At 40.2% G+C, this 13,972-nt stretch overlaps 1 protein-coding gene across 1 annotated transcript in view; it reads left to right on the top strand.

Annotated features, from left to right (window-relative positions):
- The first annotated feature begins 305 nt into the window (after positions 1–305).
- Positions 306–13,972, top strand: part of LOC144817671 (uncharacterized) — an 87,803-nt gene continuing 74,136 nt past the window's right edge. The window contains exon 1 of the mRNA XM_078674401.1: positions 306–1,609. Coding sequence (XP_078530527.1) covers positions 1,540–1,609 — 70 coding nt within the window. The 5' untranslated portion in view covers positions 306–1,539. The remainder of the gene's footprint in view (positions 1,610–13,972) is intronic.

Here is a 13,972-nt window from a genome sequence, read left to right as displayed (position 1 = left end):
GAATACACGTCACTATCCCTGAATATTAGATGTAAACACATTTAGAAATTGGACCAGTGGGTGTATGCACTATCAGTGACCTGGTCAAAGAGGGCATGAAAGAGCTGAAACTGAATCATAAATTCAAAGCTGATCTGAACAGGGGCCCCCAAGATCCTTAAGATGTCCCTGGGCGGGTGTGTTGCCACATACACACCAATGCACACCGGCGCATGCTCTGTTTGCGTAGATATTGAGTTGTACGAGTGGCAATAGTGGACCCTCCCTGCTTCCTGGAGGGAGAGTTCGCCTGATACCCCCTGGTTCAGTCACCTGGTGCCTCTGGGACCATGAGCTGTCTCCACAGAGCTCTGCCAGTAAACATCAGGGGGCAAAGTCTAGCAACGCACCCGCTGAAGAGCGCCGGCATGCAGCCTCATAGGGAGTTGCTGGGATATTATCAGCCATTACTTATCAATTGATCCATTTTACTACCCTCCATAAAGCTCTTCCTGTCACAAAGGTTGTCATCCTCCACTCCTCCCTCACGGTTTATAAAATACTCTTTAGCAGCCCAGGGCAGCTGCTTCGGATCCACACACCATCGACTGTGTCCGCGTGGATCTGTGACCTGGTACCTCCTTCCACCGTGGTTGAGTCTGCGTGGATCTTCTACCTCCGTGGTTGAGTCTGTGTGGATCTTCTTCCTCCGTGGTTGAGTCTACGTGGATCTTCTACCTCCGTGGTAGAGTCTGCGTCGATCTTCTACCTCCGTGGTTGAGTCTGCGTGGATCTTCGACCTCCGTGGTTGAGTCTGTGTGGATCTTCTTCCTCCGTGGTTGAGTCTACGTGGATCTTCTTCCTCCGTGGTTGAGTCTACGTGGATCTTCTACCTCCGTGGTTGAGTCTGCGTGGATCTTCTGCCTCCGTGGTTGAGTCTACGTGGATCTTCTACCTCCGTGGTTGAGTCTGCGTGGATCTTCTGCCTCCGTGGTTGAGTCTGCGTGGATCTTCTGCCTCCGTGGTTGAGTCTACGTGGATCTTCTTCCTCCGTGGTTGAGTCTACATGGATCTTCTTCCTCCGTGGTCGAGTCTGCGTTGATCTTCTTCCTCTGTGGTTGAGTCTGCGTTGATCTTCTTCCTCCGTGGTTGAGTCTGCGTGGATCCTCTACCTCTGTAGCTGAGCTCATCATCACCTTACGAGTCTATGTAAACCTTTCCCTCGGGATTGTGACCTCCCTACCTGTGGAGTCTGTTTAGAAATTCTATCTCAGTGTGTAAAGTCCACATAAAGTCCACCACTGTGGTTGTTCTCGCCTTGAGCGTCTGTGACTGAGGAGCTCGTGTTTGTCCCCACCAGTGACTACCGGGCTCTTGCAGAACCTCTACTTCTGTGACTCTGCTCACCGTGACCATCTGAGTCCACGTGAACCCAACCTCCGTGGTCAACGTCTGCGCAAGCTCTTGTGTCTCAGTGGAAGCTTTCCCTTGGTGGACCTGAAGTGTTGGAGCGGCTGCACCCCGGTGGTCCCTGCCCCCTCTGCTTTCCTCGGCTGCAGGATGGTGGCTTTGGTGGCCCTGTGGATTCCCCTGCTAGGACTCACCCTGTGCTCTTCTGCAAGCGCCACAAGTAAGTGACAGAGCTCCCCGCACACTGCGGGCTCACCTAGGAGGCAGGGTCAGCAGCAGTGTTTACCAATGTTCCTGGTGACCTGGGGTGGTGGGTGTGTGATTAAAGTAGTACAAGATGAAACAGCTGTGCCCCTGGTGCAACAACTGTGCCACCTGCAAATGTGAGTTTATGGGACAATGTGTGATGAGGGGGGGCAGCTACTGAAACATTGACAGCATCAAAGGGAAGGAAACTGACACACATTCATACACACATGCATGTAAACATGTACACCTTCATTGACACATTCATACACACATGCATGTAAACATGTACACCTTCATTGACACATTCATACATATACACACATATACACATATTCATACACAAATGCATGTACACATGTACACCTTCATTGACACATTCATACATATACACTCATACATATACACATATTCATACACACATGCATGTACACATGTACACCTTCATTGACACATTCATACATATACACTCATACATATACACATATTCATACACACATGCATGTACACATGTACACCTTCTTTGACACATTCATACATATACACTCATACATATACACATATTCATACACACATGCATGTACACATGTACACCTTCATTGACACATTCATACATATACACTCATACATATACACATATTCATACACACATGCATGTACACATGTACACCTTCATTGACACATTCATACATATACACTCATACATATACACATATTCATACACACATGCATGTACACATGTACACCTTCATTGACACATTCATACATATACACTCATACATATACACATATTCATACACACATGCATGTACACATGTACACCTTCATTGACACATTCATACATATACACTCATACATATACACATATTCATACACACATGCATGTACACATGTACACCTTCTTTGACACATTCATACATATACACTCATACATATACACATATTCATACACACATGCATGTACACATGTACACCTTCATTGACACATTCATACATATACACTCATACATATACACATATTCATACACACATGCATGTACACATGTATACCTTCATTGACATATGGATACATGCACACACAGATACGTATACACATATTCATACACACATGCATGTACACATGTACACCTTCATTGACACATTCATACATATACACTCATACATATACACATATTCATACACACATGCATGTACACATGTATACCTTCATTGACACATGCACACACAGATACGTATACACATATTCATACACACATGCATGTACACATGTACACCTTCATTGACACATTCATACATATACACTCATACATATACACATATTCATACACTCATGCATGTACACATGTACACCTTCATTGACACATTCATACATATACACACATATACACATATTCATACACACATGCATGTACACATGTACACCTTCATTGACACATGGATACATGCACACACAGATACGTATACACATATTCATACACACATGCATGTACACATGTACACCTTCATTGACACATTCATACATATACACTCATACATATACACATATTCATACACACATGCATGTACACATGTATACCTTCATTGACACATGGATACATGCACACACAGATACGTATACACATATTCATACACACATGCATGTACACATGCATACCTTCATTGACACATTCATACATATACACTCATACATATACACATATTCATACACACATGCATGTACACATGTATACCTTCATTGACACATGGATACATGCACACACAGATACGTATACACATATTCATACACACATGCATGTACACATGTACACCTTCATTGACACATTCATACATATACACTCATACATATACACATATTCATACACACATGCATGTACACATGTACACCTTCTTTGACACATTCATACATATACACTCATACATATACACATATTCATACACACATGCATGTACACATGTACACCTTCATTGACACATTCATACATATACACTCATACATATACACATATTCATACACACATGCATGTACACATGTACACCTTCATTGACACATGGATACATGCACACACAGATACGTATAAACATATTCATACACACATGCATGTACACATGTACACCTTCATTGACATATTCATGCATATACACTCATACATATACACATATTCATACACACATGCATGTACACCTTCATTGACACATTCATACATATACACTCGTACATATACACATATTCATACACACATGCATGTACACATGTACACCTTCATTGACACATTCATACATATACACTCATACATATACACATATTCATACACACATGCATGTACACATGTATACCTTCATTGACACATGGATACATGCACACACAGATACGTATACACATATTCATACACACATGCATGTACACCTTCATTGACACATTCATACATATACACTCATACATATACACATATTCATACACACATGCATGTACACATGTACACCTTCATTGACACATGGATACATGCACACACAGATACGTATACACATATTCATACACACATGCATGTACACATGTACACCTTCATTGACACATTCATACATATACACTCATACATATACACATATTCATACACACATGCATGTACACATGTACACCTTCATTGACACATTCATACATATACACACATATACATATACACATATTCATACACACATGCATGTACAAATGTATACCTTCATTGACACATGGATACATGCACACACATATACGTATACACATATTCATACACACATGCATGTACACATGTACACCTTCATTGACACATTCATACATATACACTCATACATATACACATATTCATACACACATGCATGTACACATGTACACCTTCATTGACACATTCATACATATACACACATATACATATACACATATTCATACACACATGCATGTACACATGTATACCTTCATTGACACATGGATACATGCACACACAGATACGTATACACATATTCATACACACATGCATGTACACATGTACACCTTCATTGACACATTCATACATATACACTCATACATATACACATATTCATACACACATGCATGTACACATGTACACCTTCATTGACACATTCATACATCAAAGTTCAAAGTTTATTTATTTATGTTTTGGCTCTCGTAGAGGGCCACATAAAAGATAAAAGAAAACACATATAACATATTCAGAATAAAATAAAAAAGAAAACACATGTAACATGTTCAAGAATAACTACATGATTCATCCATTAACAAGAGTACCCCAAGAGGCTGACAAAATTTAAATAGCATATTAATAAATATCTAAAAATCCTTTAAAAAATTTAAAAATGTAGAAGCAGAACATTTCATTTAAAGGCGAGTACAAAGATTGTAGGAAGATATTTACATTGGATATACCCAAGCGGATGCAAATTGGTTTTAGCCATTTAAGGCGCAAAGTGCGAAGTACCGGGCAAATCAATAAAACATGCATACGATCCTGTATACTTAGGTTACAAAAATTGCACATTTTCGATGTTCCATACCATTTAGCTAGAAGGATATTCAATGGCAATAGGTCATGACGAATGAGAAACCACAACCTTCTGATGCCATGAGGTATATTCCATAATACGTAGGCTTGGGCTTTCTTGGCAACATATGAATTAATCAGGAGATCACAACCACCTTTTCTTTGTATTTCATTCTTATCTAGTTGAAAGCCTAGTTCCCAAGATGCCTGTTTTAACAGGATTTTTAGTTGCGCTCGAGAGTGCAGGAAGAAAGTACTTTCATCTAGTTTCAGAAGAGTCACCGCTTTTCTGAAATTCTTTACAAGTTGTGAAAACTCTTTAAAGTTGCCTAATAATTCGCTTTTAAGTAGAGCTCTCATCGTCCCCGGTTCTGCTCTGGCAAGTGAGGCCACCCAACGTACCAGGGCACATAATCCCTGCACCCAACTGCTCCTTAGGCCAAACTCAAGTCTTCACACTGCCAAAGAGCAGTTGGTATTTAATGAAGCCAAGGATCTTAATAGTTTCCCTTCAGTTTTATGGCAGAAATCCCAGAGTTTTAACTCAACGAGTTCAATGCCATAGATAAGGGTAGCGGGGATCTTAGCCCTATAAACCTCAAGCATACAAGAGAAATGTCTTTTCCCAGTTGCTACGTATAATGAATTTATGCCTTTACCACGTGCAAGGGCTTTTCGAGCACAGTGATCAATATGAGGCCTCTCGCTCAGGTTGGCCGCAATAATTTTTCCCAAGAAGGTATAAGTTTTGACTACCTCCAACTTCTGACCGCCAATCGACCACCCAAAATTTTCTGAACGGCACAACTTTTTCCCCCTTATGCACATAATTTTGCTTTTAGATATATTAATCCTCATAGAGTGGGAAACTGCAAAGGCATGAAGTGCTTGCAACCTATTTGCTAAACCTTTGGGTGTTAAATCCAAGACGAGAATGTCGTCAGCATACATCAGGCAGGAGATGGGGGCCCCCCCTAGCACTGGAGCAATGCCCTCACAGACAGATACGGCTGCAGGTAAATCCTGCGTATATAGAGAGAATAACAGAGGCGCCAGAAGGCAACCCTGTTTCAGGCCGTTTAGAGAAGGAATACGATCTGAAAGACCCCTTTCTCCCCCCTGCAACACCCTACACCAGGTTTCCGTATGTAATGTACGAACAAGTTCCAGCAAGTATGGGGGTACTCCAATAGTTGATAATTTTCTCCACAGCGTTCTACGATCCACTCTATCGAACGCTGTGGAGAAATCGATGAAAGCTGCATACACAACTCCCCCTCTCACCTGCGTATACTTGTCCGATATCACATGAAGGGTGGTCAAATTGTCTAGAGTGCCGTGCTCCCTACGGAATCCCGTTTGTTCGCGTGGTAAAATATTGTTCTCATCGACCCAGTCCGAAGGTAGATTTAAAAGACACTTCGCAAAGATCTTACCGACTGAGTCGAGGAGAGCAATCAAACGATAATTACTAGGGGTATCCCTTGAGCCCTTCTTAAAGATAGGAACCAAGATACTACCCCTCCAGGATGCTGGAACCTTCTTCGAATCAAAACAGGATTTAAATAAAGGATAAAGTATTTTACTCCAGAGGGAGGGCTCCTGCTTCAGGACCGTCATAGGGAGTTCGTCCGGCCCCATTGCACCAGACGAGCGCATGTTCTTTATGGCCGCAGCTATTGTTTCCTCCGATGGATAGTTAATTTCTCCATCGGTGAATACATCGGGGGGGCTAATATCCACTAAAGAACCATACCCCCCGTAAAGATCCCAAATATAGGCAGACCAAACCTCTTCGGTAATAGGGATTGGGCAAGGGGATAATCTATTGCCACATCCCATCCCGATTATAGACCAAAATTTGCGGATCTTACCATGCGCTACAGCTTCCCTTAGATTTATCCAAACTAAATCTTCCTTTTCCTTTTTTAATTTCGCTTTTAATCTAACTCTCTTTCTTTTTAACCTCGAAAGTTCTTTTCCCCGTTCCCCAGATCTACTTACAAATTGGGCACGGACTAATTTATTTATTTCTTTGTTCAGTGTGCACAAGGCACTGGGCATGTATACCCGCTTCGGGGGCCGTCTAACCTTTTTCACATCCAAAATGATGTTCAGCATAAAGTTCTCAAAACTAGCAATTTCCGAGCCATACCAAGCATTCAGGTCTGCTATGGTTTTACATAGAATGACATGCACCCCAGAAATTAGAGATGGATTCCAAAAACATCTACCGGAGGATGCATGAAAGGCTGTATCTTTGCTATTAATCGCCCATGAAGCCGTACTAGGAGGTTTTAAGGAGATAGTCAAGAGTATTACATTATGATCACTCAATGTCGTTGGGACTATCATTAAATCTAGGATACGTGGAAATATATTAAAGTCCGAGATCGCATAATCAATTATAGAACACTTACTGTGTGATTTATGCGTAAATTTTGCAGGTACGTCCGAGGGAAATCTTCCATTTAGGATAAGACCCTCGATTGCCGAAAGTTCCTCCAACAGTATCTTCCCTCTTTTATTAGTTATTATTTTGTCGGGAAAAAGGGATTGGGGAATAAAATTCGCCTCTTCTTTGGCTTTATTTCTAAAAAGGTTCATACTGGAGTTAGATATTTTGCAATTTAAATCACCCACAAGTACCACTTCTGAAAGGGGTGATATTTTTTTAACCTGGCCAATATATTGAAAAATCTGCTTCAACACAGCGATAAAACCCTCGTCCGTAGGGATATAAGCGTTAATAATTATGACAGACGCCATCTTTGAGGGGGTGGGGAGATTGGCTAGAGTTATGGCTTGGAAAAGGTTACTTGGGTCAATATATTGAGAAAATTTCCAATTCCATTTATTTGATAGCAAGCACGCGATACCCCCCTTAGCATGCCCTTTCTTAGAAGCAACCGCCGGGACCTCCAACACAAAATAATCCTTTCTAACATCAATTCTATTAATGCACCATGTTTCTTGAATGCAAATTACATTTGCACCCAACGAAAATAAGAACTCAAATTTCTCTGGACTACTGTGTATCCCGGCAGCGTTCCATGAAATGATTTTCAATTGATTGTTAAAGGTGCTGAAACAGTTTAGGGTTATCTGTGGATTTAGATGATAAAGCGTTATGCAACCAGTTCCACCGATTAGAGTCCTCTAATTGCGAGGGCTTTTGGATCAGTGGCGGTGGTTTCACCTGGGAAACCACACGTTTTCCTTTTGCAACCCAGATCTTTATATCTTTAAATGATAAGGTAGCCCCACTTTGTCTATCATCCTTTTGGGACAACCCCTGGGAGACATCTTTATAATCAAAATTCACTATAGGTAAAACATCGATACCTGTGCGTTGGAAACTCTCTGCCTGTTGCAAAACCAAATTTACAATTATTTTAGAGTAGAATTTGACCCTTATACTAGTAACATTATTTCCCCCTAGCAAAGAGACTAACTCAATATCGCTTGTTTGAATACGATGCAACTTATCCAATTCACTAAAGCGTTTGAGTAGCCACGATCTATTTAATGGTAAGTCAACCTCAAATAATGGAAGAAAGTCCAACACATAAGTGTCCACATAAGATATAGCCTCTTTTCGTTCAAGAGTGGGAAGTAGCGGTTCCCCTGTCCCAACTGTGAAAGTAAAAGGAGAAGCCAGTGGATTAAGTAGCTCAGAGATGGCTGGATTGGGACTCTTTAAATTTGATTCAGAGGAAGAATTTAAGCCCGTGCCCTCCTTTTGTGTTAAAGCCTCCCTAATCATAAGTGGAGAATTTCCAAGAGTCTCTGAAACACAATAGAGAGGATTGGCTTCCGAAATCACCGTAACGGTAGATGGAATAGGTTCTGTGGCTTTATCTTCCTGATCAATTAGGATTATAGAGTCTTGAAACATTATCCGCCTCTGTCTTTTCTTCTTATGCTTACGCACCAGTTTCCTTTTATTTCCTTTATATTTTTTACATTTTCCATTTTTTCCCCCTCCTTCTTGATTAACCTCGGAAGTAACTTTTTTATTTTCCGAGCAGAAGATTGGAAAAAGTTCTTGTGGTACTTGACAGTCAGGGCTAGGCATAATTTCTTCCGTTATCCCCAAATCCGCCTTCATGATACAGTTCGGTGCAGCAGTTACAGATGAACCTTTAGCAATGCTGTAGTGTGGTTCAGCTGGCACTGGTTCGGGGACCTTTAACTTGGAATTTTCTATATGCACCTCAGCTTCCCCCTTATTTAATTTAGTACCCTGTGAAAAGAGGGGGGTATTCCTCGTTGCCGGTGCTTTTTGCAGTAGATTTTCCAAGATTTGAGTAACAGAGGCCAGAATACAGTCCGAGCTGCCTACAAATTTTCCCAGTAGGAGCAAAATAGAGGCTAACAGATGTTCCAGTGCAATCAGGGATTCTGATAAAGGTTTATCTCCTGCCCCGACTGTAGGACAATTGCCGGATAAATTAAAAAATGGATTCCTGGACGCACTTAATGCCTCAGACAAACATTGACTATTCACAGACGGGGTACTACTATAAAGTGGCAGCCCAGACGGAGTCGCCCCTCCTAAAAGATTGTTAGTTTCCGGGACAGCCGGGCTATTCGGCTTCACATAACGGCCACAAAGTTCCAAGTCAATGGAGAGAGGCGGTGATGCTTGAGCCTCAAGGCTGTTCAAAGATGGCTCCAAAGGTGGCATGGAGTTATTCACTAGCGAATCATTCAGTGAGATATTAGCCTTGCCCTCCTCCGAATGCTCAATGCAGGGGGTGTCCATACATGACACTTTTGGTGTCTCAAGAGGCACAAAAGGAGCATTGATATCTACAATATGATTATCATTCGCTTGGATGTCTGAAACAGTGATACATTTTACAGCAGCCATTGAGGAATTTTCCACCGGTTTTTCCCACAGTTCAAAGAGCTGACACTGGCCCTTTAACAGCTGTTTATTCACAACCTTATTTCTCAAGGGATTTGATTTTGTTTTGGCACAGGTTCTTCCACCCACCATTCTCCCCGAGCGAAGTTTTTTTGTCATCTTTTACTACAGGCTTCCCACACTCCGGCTTTACGAGATGGTGGTATTGACAATTAAAATAATGCGAAGAAATGAATAATCACGAATTAAAATATTAAATTAAGTCAATGCGATCAGCGTTCAGGTACTCTGGGTAATGGAAAGGTGCAGGTACAGTCCCGAATTCAACAACATATAAATAAGACAACGAAAATAACGGGGCCCAGCCCGGCCTACCTCGGCCACTGAGGGCCACAGAGGGCCCGCCCTTTGCCCGGGCTTCGCTCCGGGCGTCCCGCTCGCGTCCCGCGAGATGGGGGTGGTCCGCTATTTCAGCGCCTCCTGGCGCGCTGTCGCGCTGTTGCAGCGGCGTGCGCCGCTTCGCCTTCTGGGGCTTGAAGTTCCCTCTACCGCGCTCCAAACGTCTACCTCGAACTCCCAGCTGACAGTGGAGTCGGGCAACGCAAGGCGGGAGGCGGGAGGGCAGGCAGCAGCAAATGAAGGACTCAGCAGATCTGGGTCTGGTCAGTGGCAGCGCTTGTCCGGTACAGATGACACATTCATACATATACACATATATACATATACACATATTCATACACACATGCATGTACACATGTACACCTTCATTGACACATTCATACATATACACTCATACATATACACATATTCATACACACATGCATGTACACATGTACACCTTCATTGACACATTCATACATATACACTCATACATATACACATATTCATACACACATGCATGTACACATGTACACCTTCATTGACAAATTCATACATATACACTCATACATATTCACATATTCATACACACATGCATGTACACATGTATACCTTCATTGACACATGAATACATGCACACACAGATACGTATACACATATTCATACACACATGCATGTACACATGTACACCTTCATTGACACATTCATACATATACACTCATACATATACACATATTCATACACACATTCATGTACACATGTATACCTTCATTGACACATGGATACATGCACACACAGATACGTATACACATATTCATACACACATGCATGTACACATGTACACCTTCATTGACACATTCATACATATACACTCATACATATACACATATTCATACACACATGCATGTACACATGTACACCTTCATTGACACATTCATACATATACACATATACATATACACATATTCATACACACATGCATGTACACATGTACACCTTCATTGGCACATGGATACATGCACACACCGATACGTATACACATATTCATACACACATGCATGTACACATGTACACCTTCATTGACACATTCATACATATACACTCATACATATACACATATTCATACACACATGCATGTACACATGTACAACTTCATTGACACATTCATACATATACACTCATACATATACACATATTCATACACACATGCATGTACACATGTACACCTTCATTGACACATTCATACATATACACTCATTCATATACACATATTCATACACACATGCATGTACACATGTATACCTTCATTGACACATGGATACATGCACACACAGATACGTATACACATATTCATACACACATGCATGTACACATGTACACCTTCATTGACACATTCATACATATACACTCATACATATACACATATTCATACACACATGCATGTACACATGTATACCTTCATTGACACATGGATACATGCACACACAGATACGTATACACATATTCATACACACATGCATGTACACATGTACACCTTCATTGACACATTCATACATATACACTCATACATATACACATATTCATACACACATGCATGTACACATGTACACCTTCATTTACACATTCATACATATACACTCATACATATACACATATTCATACACAAATGCATGTACACATGTACACCTTCATTGACACATTCATACATATACACTCATACATATACACATATTCATACACACATGCATGTACACATGTACACCTTCATTGACACATTCATACATATACACACATATACATATACACATATTCATACACACATGCATGTACACATGTACACCTTCATTGACACATGGATACATGCACACACAGATATGTATAAACATATTCATACACACATGCATGTACACATGTACACCTTCATTGGCACATGGATACATGCACACACCGATACGTATACACATATTCATACACACATGCATGTACACATGTACACCTTCATTGACACATTCATACATATACACTCATACATATACACATATTCATACACACATGCATGTACACATGTACACCTTCATTGACACATTGATACATATACACTCATACATATACACATATTCATACACACATGCATGTACACATGTACACCTTCATTGACACATTCATACATATACACTCATACATATACACATATTCATACACACATGCATGTACACATGTACACCTTCATTGACAAATTCATACATATACACTCATACATATTCACATATTCATACACACATGCATGTACACATGTATACCTTCATTGACACATGAATACATGCACACACAGATACGTATACACATATTCATACACACATGCATGTACACATGTACACCTTCATTGACACATTCATACATATACACTCATACATATACACATATTCATACACACATGCATGTACACATGTATACCTTCATTGACACATGGATACATGCACACACAGATACGTATACACATATTCATACACACATGCATGTACACATGTACACCTTCATTGACACATTCATACATATACACTCATACATATACACATATTCATACACACATGCATGTACACATGTACACCTTCATTGACACATTCATACATATACACATATACATATACACATATTCATACACACATGCATGTACACATGTACACCTTCATTGGCACATGGATACATGCACACACCGATACGTATACACATATTCATACACACATGCATGTACACATGTACACCTTCATTGACACATTCATACATATACACTCATACATATACACATATTCATACACACATGCATGTACACATGTACAACTTCATTGACACATTCATACATATACACTCATACATATACACATATTCATACACACATGCATGTACACATGTACACCTTCATTGACACATTCATACATATACACTCATTCATATACACATATTCATACACACATGCATGTACACATGTATACCTTCATTGACACATGGATACATGCACACACAGATACGTATACACATATTCATACACACATGCATGTACACATGTACACCTTCATTGACACATTCATACATATACACTCATACATATACACATATTCATACACACATGCATGTACACATGTATACCTTCATTGACACATGGATACATGCACACACAGATACGTATACACATATTCATACACACATGCATGTACACATGTACACCTTCATTGACACATTCATACATATACACTCATACATATACACATATTCATACACACATGCATGTACACATGTACACCTTCATTTACACATTCATACATATACACTCATACATATACACATATTCATACACAAATGCATGTACACATGTACACCTTCATTGACACATTCATACATATACACTCATACATATACACATATTCATACACACATGCATGTACACATGTACACCTTCATTGACACATTCATACATATACACACATATACATATACACATATTCATACACACATGCATGTACACATGTACACCTTCATTGACACATGGATACATGCACAC

Source organism: Lissotriton helveticus, chromosome 2_1 (assembly GCF_964261635.1).
Source record: "Lissotriton helveticus chromosome 2_1, aLisHel1.1, whole genome shotgun sequence".
NCBI lineage: Eukaryota > Metazoa > Chordata > Amphibia > Caudata > Salamandridae > Lissotriton > Lissotriton helveticus.
Note: the sequence above shows the minus strand (reverse complement) of the source record. Positions and strands in the feature narration are given on the sequence as shown.